The sequence below is a fragment of the Nerophis lumbriciformis genome, linkage group LG33, assembly GCF_033978685.3.
Source record: "Nerophis lumbriciformis linkage group LG33, RoL_Nlum_v2.1, whole genome shotgun sequence".
NCBI lineage: Eukaryota > Metazoa > Chordata > Actinopteri > Syngnathiformes > Syngnathidae > Nerophis > Nerophis lumbriciformis.
In genome coordinates this window covers 5492542-5504544 of record NC_084580.2, presented here as the reverse complement: position 1 = coordinate 5504544, position 12003 = coordinate 5492542, and the positions used below count along the sequence as shown (strand labels likewise).

At 46.7% G+C, this 12003-nt stretch overlaps 1 protein-coding gene across 2 annotated transcripts in view; it reads left to right on the top strand.

Annotated features, from left to right (window-relative positions):
- top3b (DNA topoisomerase III beta) overlaps nucleotides 1–12003 on the top strand; it is a 104733-nt gene that overhangs the window by 38455 nt on the left and 54275 nt on the right. For both annotated transcript variants that reach the window (XM_061928964.1, XM_061928963.2), the window contains exon 5: nucleotides 10721–10914. In XM_061928964.1, coding sequence (XP_061784948.1) covers nucleotides 10721–10914 — 194 coding nt within the window. The remainder of the gene's footprint in view (nucleotides 1–10720; nucleotides 10915–12003) is intronic.

The following is a 12003-nucleotide window of genomic DNA, read 5'->3' as shown; positions in this document are numbered from 1 at the left end:
ATACGGTAAGTATGTTTTAGTGAGCACTTCTTCTTTGCCAAGCATGATGATAGGCTGGCCACAATAAAAGGACACTCGTTTTTTTTTTGTTTTAGTGGGCATCTGGGGGACTCAGAAAAAGCAGTCAGTATCTGGTGTGACCACCATTTGCCTTGCGTAGTGTAACACATCTTCTTCGCATAGAGTTGATCAGGTTGTTGATTGTGGCCTGTGGAATGTTGGTCCACTCCTCTTCAATGGTTGTGCGAAGTTAATGAATATTGGCAGAAACTGCAACATGCTGTTGTACACGCCGATCCATAGCATCCCAAACATTCTCAATGGGTAATATGTCCGGTGAGTATGTTGGCTATGCAAGAACTGGCATGTTTTAGCTTCCCAGGAATTGTGTACAGATACTTGCGACATGAGGTGATGATCTCGGGTGAATGGCACAACAATGGGCCTCAGGATCTCGTCACGGTATCTTAATTCAAAATGCCATCAACAAAATGGATTTGCGTTCGTTGTCCATAACATACCCATACCATAACCCCACCCCCACCATGGGCCACTCTATTCACAACGTTGGCATCAGTGGTGTTGTGTGGGAGAGCGCTCCCACACAACACCACACACGCTATCTGCCACTTGCCCTGAACAGTGAAAACCGGGATTCATCCGAGAAGATAACACCCCTCCAACATGCCACACGCCATCGAGTGTGAGCATTTGCCCACTAAAGTCTTTTACAAAGACAAACTGCAGTCAGGTTGAAGCCCCGGTGAGAACGACGAGGCTTCTCTAAAACAGTTTCCCACAGGTTATGCAGAAATTCTATGGTTATGCGGACCAATTGTTGCAGCAACTGTCAGGGCGGCTGGTCTCAGACGATCATGGAGTTGCACCTGCTCGAAGTGGAGGACCTGGGCTGGTGTGGTTTAGGGATGTCCCGATCCGATATTTGGATCGGATCGGCCGCCGATATTTGCAAAAAAATGCGTATCGGCAAGGCATGGGAAAATGCCGATCCAGATCCAGTTAAAAAAAAACAACTCCGCTCCGTGTTTTCCAACGCACCTATTTAAATAGTACATTCCACTTTTCTGCTGCTCCCTAATTTCCGTTCCGCATTTTCCAGCACACCTTCAACACATCCACAGGTCTGTGGATTCTCACGCAGTTGCTTTTAGCTGCTGGCATTACACGACAGGCTCTTCTCACTCTTTTCTGTGTCTGTGCTTCTCACAGACAGCAAGCGCACCTTCTTACACACGTCACATACTGTCACGTCATACGTCACATACGTATACGTCCTCCCCGAGCAGAGAGGTAGCAGCATGGCTAACGTTAGCTGTGATGCTAGCGCAGCCGTGTGACCAACGTTCTCTCTAAGGTGCGCGCTTGTGCAATTGCGCACTGTTTAAACGTCCTCTGCGCATAGCAATTATATGCCACGCACAAAATCAAATAAAAAAATAAGCGCATAACAATTTTCGACACACGGACACGACAGAGAAAACAGTTTTCGTCATCATTGTTCAAATATTATAACGTCTGTCGAGACGCTTAACTCCGTTCGGTGCCACACGTCCACACCATCAAAATGCCGAGGCAAAAATGTCCAGATCAACACCGTATGAAAAAATTAGTGATTTTTTTTAGTTGTGATTTCCTTCTCTGCATGAAAGTTTAAAAGTTGCATATATTAATGCAGTATGAAGAAGAATGTTTTAATGTAGACATGCAAGCCTTGAAAGAAAATGTTGAAAATCAAGACTACATTTCCTGCAAATGGATGCATTTCTACCCTATATTTTAACTTTAGATTTATTCTCATATCAAACTCTTTTGGCTGTCTTTTTGACAATCAATCAAAACACATAGAATCATCATACTGCTGTGATTATATGCATCAAGTGTTCATTCAAGCCTAAGGAAAAATATCGAGATATCGTGTATCGCAATATGGCCTTAAAATATCGCAATATTAAAAAAATTCCATATCGCCCAGCCCTTGTTTCAATGATGCCATTTCTGTTTGTCATGTATAATTTTGTCTATTTTGTGTTTATCCTTGAATAAACAGGTCCGTTTCTTGTTACCAACCATTGTGTATTATTCAAACTCACCTAATTCAGCTGGCTAGTTGTTATCAAGAGTACTAAAACCCTTTTCAACATGATTCTGACAACTAAGTAGGCTAAATAACTTTAAACTTTAATACATGCTCGGATAGGTCAGTATCGGTATCGATCGTTATCGGATCGGAAGTGCAAAAACAATATCGGTATCGGATCAGAAGTGCAAAAACCTGGATTGGGACATCCCTAGTGTGGTTACACATGGTCTGTGGTTGTGAAGCTGGTTGGATGTACTGCCAAATTCTCTGAAACACCTTTCGAGACTGCTTATGGTAGAGAAATGAACATTACATTCACAGGCAACAGCTCTGGTGGACATTCCTGCGGTCAGCATGCCAATTGGAGGACAATGGATCATACACATTGGCCTACAACTCCCAGTCATAACCACCCCAAGGAAGAACTTCCACAAGGCCAACTGGAAGAAATACAGTGAAACCCTGGACCGGAGTATTGTCACCATCCCACTTCACATCATCACTGTAGACAAAGCATACAACCACTTCTGCAGCGCCACCTACAAGGCTGCCCATACAGCAATGCTACGAGGCCTAGACGAAGGAAGTGCTGCCCTCCTATAAGTCTATGAAACATCAGGGGACCCTGAGATGGCAGATCACCTCATTGAATCACTAACTACAGCCCGGCCAAAAAAGTGGGAGGAGAGAGGAGCTGACCAGAACTTCACCCACTCTATCAGGAAGTGTTGGAGCCACATCTGCTGACTCGGAGATGCACCTCCTACCGATCATCTGTCACACCAAACCAAGTCGCATCCCATTTAGTGTCTATTGCAAAAGCAACCCAGGACAAACACACCAGAAGAGCAATTACAGCTGAGCTTAAGTCACATTGGAAACTTTGCACAGAGGAGGCTGAACTGGAGAAAGTCCAGCAGGGTTTGAAATTTGGGAAGGCAGCAGAATTTGACAACATCACATCAGAGTTTATGCAACATCTGGGCCCCCGAAGCTCGAACCTGGCCGACCCAATTTTACACCAGAATCATACAGACAAACCTGATCCCAAAGAAATTGCGAACAGCAAAAGTTATTGCCATATTAAAACCTAACAAAGACCAAAAACTACCAACAAGCTACCACCCAATCTCTCTACTCTGTGTAGAGAGATTGCGCAGGGCCAACACAGATAGACAGACAACATTCACACTCACATTCACACACTAGGGCCAATTTAGTGTTGCCAATCAACCTATCCCCAGTTGCATGTTTTGGGAGGTGGGAGGAAGCTGGAGTACCCGGAGGGAACCCGCGCAGTCACGGGGAGAACATGCAAACTCCACACAGAAAGATCCCGAGTCCGGGATTGAACTCAGGACCTTCGTATTGTGAGGCACATGCACTAACCCCTGTTCCACCGTGCTGCCCTAAACTGAACCAGTACTGTAAAACTTGGTGTCTAAAACCAAGCCCAGCAAAAATTGTTTCCAGTGTATTCAATCTCCACAATGCAAACGCTGCCAGCGAACTCAACATTTACTGTACCTGAGCGGGCTTGAATTTAAACATGCCCCTAATCCAACCTACCTCGGAGTGACCCTTGACAGGACCCAATCCTTCAAGGAACATATAAAAGGGACGGCGGCTAAATTGAAGTTCAGAAACAACCTGCCCTGCAAGCTTGCTGGTACGAAATGGGGGACGTCAACCTCCACACTACACACTTGAGCACTGGTCCTTGCATACTCTGCAGCAGAGTATTGTGCCTCTGTTTGGTCCAGGTCATCCCACACATGGACACCCAGCTCAACACAAACATGGGAATCACAACTGGTACCATTCGCTCAACACCACTCTCCTGGCTCCCTGTCCTATCAAATATTGCACCTCCACATATCCGGTGAACAGCACACACCCAAAGGATGCATTAAAAGATTGAAGACTCCCCACAACTACCAATCCACAAAGACATCCTCAACACACCTACTGCTCAATTCCCATCTAGACACCCCATTTGGAAGAACACCCCACAAGCTGACTTAACCATTCAATCAGCTTGGGAGAAGGAATGGGCGTACAAGGAGGTCTCCAATAAACCTCCTGAGGACACAGTGGCCAACCATCAACAGATTCAGGACTGGACATGGCCTGTGCTTGGCCAGCCTTCACAGATGGGGCAGTAGCCCTAGCTACTGTGTGCTTTTGAAGAGGAGTAGACAGTGGAACACATCATTGAAGCCTGCCCTCTCCAAAGGCTAAGAGGAGGAATGGTCACCGCAGCAGACCAGGAGGCAACTGCTTGGCCGAAGGACTTTGCATTTGCTTAATAAATAAAAAGCATGCTAACTGCACGCTCCCTCAGAACTTACGATATCTGCGGCATTGTGCTTTGTGATAAAACTGCACATTTCAGAGTGGCCTTTTATTGTGGACAGCCTACGGCATACCTGTGCAATAATCATGCTGTTTAATTAGTATCTTGATATGCCACGCCTGTGAGGTGGGATGAATTATCTTGGGAAAGAAGTGCTCACTAACACAGATTTAGACAGACTTTTGAACAATATTTGAGAGGAATAGCTCGTTTGTGCATACAGTAAAGGTTTTAGATCTTCGAGTCAACTCATAAAAAATGCTGAAAAATATGTTCATTAATATTTTGTTGAGTGTACTTGAGAATCGTTAGACACGAGAAACATTTTTTTTTAGTTTTCATTGAGTTTTGGCAGTAATTTTACTCCACTGGAAGCGAACTTACAATTATTTGTCTTGGACATTTTTGCCACGTACTAGACCTCCACTGTCTGACATAACACCTGCTGCCATCATGCATACAGTGTATATCCGGGACAAGTACAGTGGGGCAAAAACGTATTTAGTCAGTAACAAATTGTGCAAGTTTTCCCACTTAAAGAGATGAGAGAGGCCTGTAATAATTTTCATCATAGATATACCTCAACTATGAGAGACAAAAGGAGAAAAAAAAATCCAGAAAATCACTGTCTGATTTTTAAAGAATTTTTTTGCAAATGATGGTGGAAAATAAGTATTTTGGTCAATAACAAAAGTTAATCTCAAACTTTGTTAAATACCCAATAATGGCAATGACACAGGTCAAACGTTTTCTGTAAGTCTTCACAATGTTTTCACACACTGGCCCATTCCTCCATGCAGATCTCCTCGAGAGCAGTGATGTTTTGGGGCTGTCGCTGGGCAACACCTACTTTTAACTCCCAAAGATTTTCTATGGGGTTGAGATCTTGAGACTGACTAGGCCACTCCAGGACCTTTTAAATGCTTCTTACGAAGCCACTCCTCCATTGCCCAGGCGGTGTTTTCGGGATCAGTGTCATGTTCAAAGACCCAGCCACGTTTCAATGTCCTTGCTGATAGGAGGTTTTTTCTCAAAATGTCAAAATACATTCATTTTTTCCTTTACACGGATCAGTCATCTTAGTCCCTTTGCAGAAAAACAGTCCCAAAACATGATGTTTCCATCCCCATACTTCACAGTATGTATGGTGTTCTTTAGATGCAACTCAGCATTCCTTCTCCTCCAAACACAAGTTGAGTTTTTACCAAATAAATTATATTTTGGTTTGATCTGACCATATGACATTCTCCCAATACTCTTCTGGATCATCCAAATGCTCTCTAGCAAACTTCATACGGGCCTGGACATGTACTGGCTTAAGCAGGGGAACGCGTCTGGTACTGCAGGATTTGAGTTCCTGGCTGCTGTGTGTTACTGATGTTATCCTTTGTTACTTTGGTCCCAGCTATCTGCAGGTCATTTACTAGGTCCCCCCTGTGTGATTCTGGGATTTTTGCTTACCGTTCTTGTGATCATTTTGACCCCACAGGGTGAGATCTTGTGTGGAGCCCCAGATCGAAGGATATTATCAGTGATCTTGTGTGTCTTCCATTTTCTAATAATTGCTCCCACAGTTGATTTCTTCAATCAATTTTGTTTCTGGTGTCCTTTGACAGCGCTTTGGTCTTGGCCATAGTGGAGTTTGGAGTGTGACTGTTTGAGATTGTGGACTTTTGTGCGTCTCAAACACTAACCAGAGGCAGCTTAGCGCAATCTGTAGTCATAGCAACAGAAACAAACAAAATCAAGGTGCTGAAAACACACGTGACTGAAAACGTAAACAAACTATGATCCGGGCAGCAGATCATAACAGTACCCCCCCTTAAAGGACAGATTCCAGATGTACCTTGAAACAAAAAAAAAAACTAGAACCCAAAAAACAAGAAATAGTTCAAGAGTCAAGGGAGGGCGGAGGGAGGAATTGGTGGTGGGTTGCCAGGCCAGGTGTCCCCGAATCCACCGGGGAAGAGTCAGGTGGCAGGCGAGGCGGGCGACCACGGAAAAGGCCACCATCGTGGCCGCCGAGAAGGTGAGCGTGAGTGTCGCCAGAAGTTCAGCAGCCGGAGATTTCTAAGACAACGTCTTGGGTGTCGCTGCTGTTTGCGACACTGGCGTCCATTCACTGACCTCCGAGAGAGCCGCATGCGGGCCCCTGATTTCCGCTTGCGCAGCCGGACAGCTCGAGGTCGCAGAGTCGACGACACCGTAGAGGAGGAAGGTGGCGGCGCCTGGGGAAGGCCCGCCGGAGATGAGGCCGCAGACGTCGTCGCCGTGGAAGCAGGAGCACGAGACGTCGTCGTCGTGGAAACAGGAGACGTTGTCGTGGACGCGGCAGCTGGTGCAGGTTCTGGTGCTAGCCTTGGAGCCGCGACTCGTGCTAGCCTTCGAGCCGGTGCTGTTGTGGGAACCAGTCTTTGAGCCGGTGCTGGTGTGGGAACCAGTCTTGGAGCCGGTGCTGGTGTGGGAACCAGTCTTGGAGCCGGTGCTGGTGTAGGAACCAGTCTTGGAGCAGGTGCTGGTGTGGGAACCAGTCTTGGAGCCGGTGCTGGTGTTGGAACCAGTCTTGGAGCCGGTGCTGGTGTGGGAACCAGTTTTGGAGCCGGTGCTGGTGTAGGAACCAGTCTTGGAGCAGGTGCTGGTGTGGGAACCAGTCTTGGAGCCGGTGCTGGTGTTGGAACCAGTCTTGGAGCCGGTGCTGGTGTGGGACCCTGTCTTGGAGCCGGTGCTGGTGTGGGACCCTGTCTTGGAGCCGGTGCTGGTGTGAGAACCGGTCTTGGTGCTGGTGTGTGAACCAGTCTTGGAGCCGGTGCTGGTGTGGGAACCAGTCTTGGAGCCGGTGCTGGTGTGAGAACCTATCTTGGAACCGGTGCTGGTGTGAAAACCAGTCTTGGAGCCGGTGCTGGTGTGAAAACCAGTCTTGGAGCCGGTGCTGGTGTGAGAACCAGTCTTGTAGCCGGTGCTGGTGTGAGAACAAGTCTTGGAGCCGGTTCTGGTGTGGGACCCTGTCTTGGAGCCGGTGCTGGTGTGGGACCCTGTCTTGGAGCCGGTGCTGGTGTGAGAACCAGTCTTGGTGCTGGTGTGGGAACCAGTCTTGGAGCCGGTGCTTCTGTGGGAACCAGTCTTGGAGCCGGTGTTGGTGTGGGAACCAGTCTTGGAGCCGGTGCTGGTGTGAGAACCTGTCTTGGAGCCGGTGCTGGTGTGAGAACCTGTCTTGGAGCCGGTGCTGGTGTGAGAATCAGTCTTGTAGCCGGTGCTGGTGTGAGAACAAGTCTTGTAGCCGGTGCTGGTGTGAGAACAAGTCTTGTAGCCGGTGCTGGTGTGGGAACCAGTCTTGGAGCCGGTGCTGGTGTGAGAACAAGTCTTGTAGCAGGTGCTGGTGTGGGAACCAGTCTTGGAGTCGGTGCTGGTGTGGGAACCAGTTTTGGAGCCGGTGCTGGTGTGGGAACCAGTCTTGAAGCCGGTGCCGGTGCTGGTGTGAGAACCAGTTTTGGAGCCGGTGCTAAAACAGCCGGCCAAGCTTGGCGTAGTGCAGGTACAGGAGGCGAAGCTTGGCGTGTCAGCCGAGGTGCAGGAACTGGAGCAGATGCTAGCCGAGGTGCAGCTGGAGGTAGCCTAGCTGGCGGTTGCGGCTTAGCAGGCCGAAAAACCGGTGGTGGCGGCCGGGCAGGAGGTTGCGGCTTAGCAGGCCGAAAAACCGGTGGTGGCGGCCGGGCAGAGGGTTGCGGCTTAGCACGCCGAAGGACTGGTAGCGGTGGCGGGGCCGGCGGTTGCGGCCTGGCAGGCCGAAAAACCGGTGGTGGCGGCCGTCAGGGGGTTGCGGCTTAGCACGCCGAAAGACTGGTGGCGGTGGCCGGGACGGGGGTTGTGGCTTGGCTGAGCGCAGTTGTGCCACCCTACTAGCACAGTTCCCAGCACTAACCCCCTCCTCCCCAAGATGCGGATACGTAGACACGCTCCTTGCAGTTTGGAACCGTCTTCAGGGGTGGGTGGAGGGAGGTCAGGAGGAGGGCAGAATCCTCCCCTCTAAATTGTCCTAAATGTCTATTCTTACCCCCCACTTGAGACTGGGTTGGAGGACAGGGGGAAAATATGTGCTGTGGGCGGAGCAATAGTCACTGGGGGCGGAACCAAAATTCACTGGAGGTGGAGATAGAGTCCTGGATGACAATGACAACCCATGTGAGCGGGTCTGCAAAAAAATGTCTTGGTAATGTTTTATCTTGGAATTAAGTCCTTAGAAGGCGGCTGACAAAAAGAAGCAGAAGATGGAAAAAAAAAATCTTGATCAATGACGTCATCAGAAGTGGACAGGGGCGCATCATCAGAGAGTGCGTCATTAGGGGGCGTCAACGGAATGACGTCATTGTTGTCTCTGTCCAGGTGACTGACAGCCCAATCGGAGAAATGTTTGGCGAAGTGGTTGATTGGGTTGCCAAACATCTGAGGAGGGGAAGCTTGGGCTGTTTGAAGCTTGCTTCGGTCCGTGGGAGGAGCTTGCAGGAGGAGCTTGCGGGTGCGGCGCGTCCTGACGGCGAGGGAAAGACCTTCTGGCCGGCTTCCGTCTTTGCCGGCGCGCCCGGTACTGCGGTGTGGCGGCGATGTCTTCCGACCAGAGGGAGTCGATGGGGATTAGAGAGCCTCCAGCTCCCCACATGAGATTCGATCTCTCCTCCGTCGAATAGCGAAGCGTCTCGACTTCCATCGCTCGCAACACCATATGCGTACCTTCATCCATCTCCTCAAAGGCCGTTGCGGGAGAATTGTAATCTGCTGGCTTCCTACTGTGACGACTGAGTCGCATCGTGGTGCGTGGATGTTCTCCCAGGAATGCAGACGGCTTCGAACACAGCGTGCAGGTAGGAAAATTATTTATTAAGTAATAAATCAGACAGAACAAACAAAAACGTGCTCATAGCACTAAAGACAAAAACAAAGGGGCTAGCGTGGGAGCTAGCAAGAAAAATAGCCTAGCGTGTAAACTAGCAGGAATAGAAATAGTAGTCAACTGTTGCATCAAGCAAATTAGGAAGCCAGACCGAGTGAGGCCAGGGCAAAGACTAAATAGCCCGGACAACAGGTGAGCATCTCGAACACTAACCAGAGGCAGCTGAGCGCAATCTGCAGTCATGGCAACAGAAACAAACAAAATCAACACACGTGACTGAAAACGTAAACAAACTATGATCCGGGCAGCAGATCATAACATTCGGTTTGTTAATACATTTCTCATAAAGCACCCTGTCATTTATTAATTTACATTTTTACAAACTATGTCTCACGTGTCGGGCCAGCGCTTGGAATGAAAAAATAAAATCACAATGGTCTCTGTAACTACTCTCTTCCTGGTCCAATGTAAAGTAATGTACTGTAAACTACTCTCTGTCTTGGTGGTCCATCGGATTCGATGAAGGGCTGGTCATCGAACCAGTAAGGGAAATCACAACAGACATCCCAAATGACGACGAGAGAGTCGGAGAAAAGAAAAAGGGAATATTCAAGCGGGCAATTTATATATAAAAAAAACTAGTGCAAGATGGCAGAGGGATTTTCTTCTTTAGATTTTTCTTATAGCGATGTAGACATCGTCTAGGAAACCCACAAGGCGTCTACTAAGCCACATTTGGACAAATGTATGCTTCTGGATAAAACATTCATTTGAGTTGTTTACCATTTAAGCCCGAATCAAAACTATTCTCGAGTTGCCAAGCTGGGCATATTTCACACGAGAAATGCTACCAAAAATGTATGCCGAAGTGAGGAAGATTATAGCCGCACAATAAGGTTAAGTCACTTACTTGGCACTGACCATACATGTGTGACAGTCCATTACATTGTCGACTGGGTCAAACCAAGATGTGACTTCTCTGGAAGGCAAGAGACCTCAAACTTGGGTTCATATGACCGCAACACTTTCTTCCAGTCTTCCAATGTTTGTACTTTTTGTCCATGTCAGTCGTTTCTTTTATTGGCCCCATTCTGATATACATACTTTCCTTGGCAACGCCTCTTGTGTTTTAAATGTGTTATTGACATAGGTATACTTGCTGTTTTACAGGTAAAATCATGATAGTTTTAAAGTTTATGTCATGTACTGTATGCCTGTGTCTGGGACAACTTTTCCTGAGACATAATTGCCATCGATTTTTGGGGGACAATACACCATTACAGTTTCTCATCAACATTGCTGTATTGACCAGGCCATAAAAGTTATTTGTAAGTATTGAATGTCTGGAATGATTTATCTTTTGAATATCTTATCCTAGGTTATTGATGCTGTACAACCTGTCATGAAAGGAGGTGTCAGGGAGAAGACTATTTACCGTGCCAGATTCAGCTCCATTACTGAACCTGATATCTGGAAAGCTATGAATCAACTTGGAGAGCCAAACCACAATGAATCACTTTCTGTGGATGCACGGCAAGAACTGGATCTACGGATTGGCTGCGCGTTTACTCGGTAATTTTTTTTTTCAATTGACCTTAAACCAACTACTTTCCTCAAAAACCCCATTTACTGTAGATTTCCCGTATAAATTTCTCTATCTGTTTTACTATTTAAATTTCCCATATGCTAAGAAAATATAAATTTTATTTGTCTCACATCGGAGTAATTCCTCAGTTGCAGTGTAAAATGTACGGTTAAAACAGGATTTAAAAAAATAACTCAATGGCTTAAAGGGAGACTGCATTTTTTTTGGAATGACGATTGACGTTTTTTTTAATGCATTCTAACTCGTAAATAAATGTAAATTAAAGTCCACTTATAGCAGAGCCAATGAGAGGTCCTCTATTCCGCCCAAAAAAACCCTATAAATAACCATCCTAAAATCGCCAGCAATACTCCATTTACATTGCATGACTTGAATGTTAACCAAGTATTTATGATATTGTTATTATAAGCGCTAACGCAGACAAACTCTTTGATTACGAGCTTGTGTGCCAATGTTGACATGATTGACTAATGAGCTGCATCCTCCTTTCTTTGCTCATCAAACTTTATTCTAGATCATAAATTATGCCTCTCACCTGGATAGTAGAAGGGCGAGGACGTATTCTGACAAGTTGGTACACTTCGACAGCCAATTTAGATCCGGGAATGGCGAAAAGGACACTAAAATACGCTCGGTTACCCCCCCCCCCCCCCCCCCCCCACACGCCCCCACTTTTTCCCCGAGGATTATGAGTCATTCTTCATCTAATCGGAAATATATGAACATCCCAGCAGTCGGCATCCTAACGATAGCAGACCCTGTACAGTAAGCAATGTTTTATTATGTTTGTTGGCTCTTAGAGAGTCTGCAGTGAGCAGTTCTCAGTGATGTAGTCGAAAAAAAAGCAAACATTGTGATACGTTTTTAGATTTCATGTGTCGCATATGCTTAACACTAGCAAAATACGTAAAATATTAAATGTTATTATAAATGTGCCCATTACTACATTACATGTATACTTACATCATGTATATAAAACCTTAATGGATGTGTTTGGATGTTTTTTTAAGGGCTTTATAGGCAGAATTGAGAGGCTCCCATAGCCTCCATTGTAA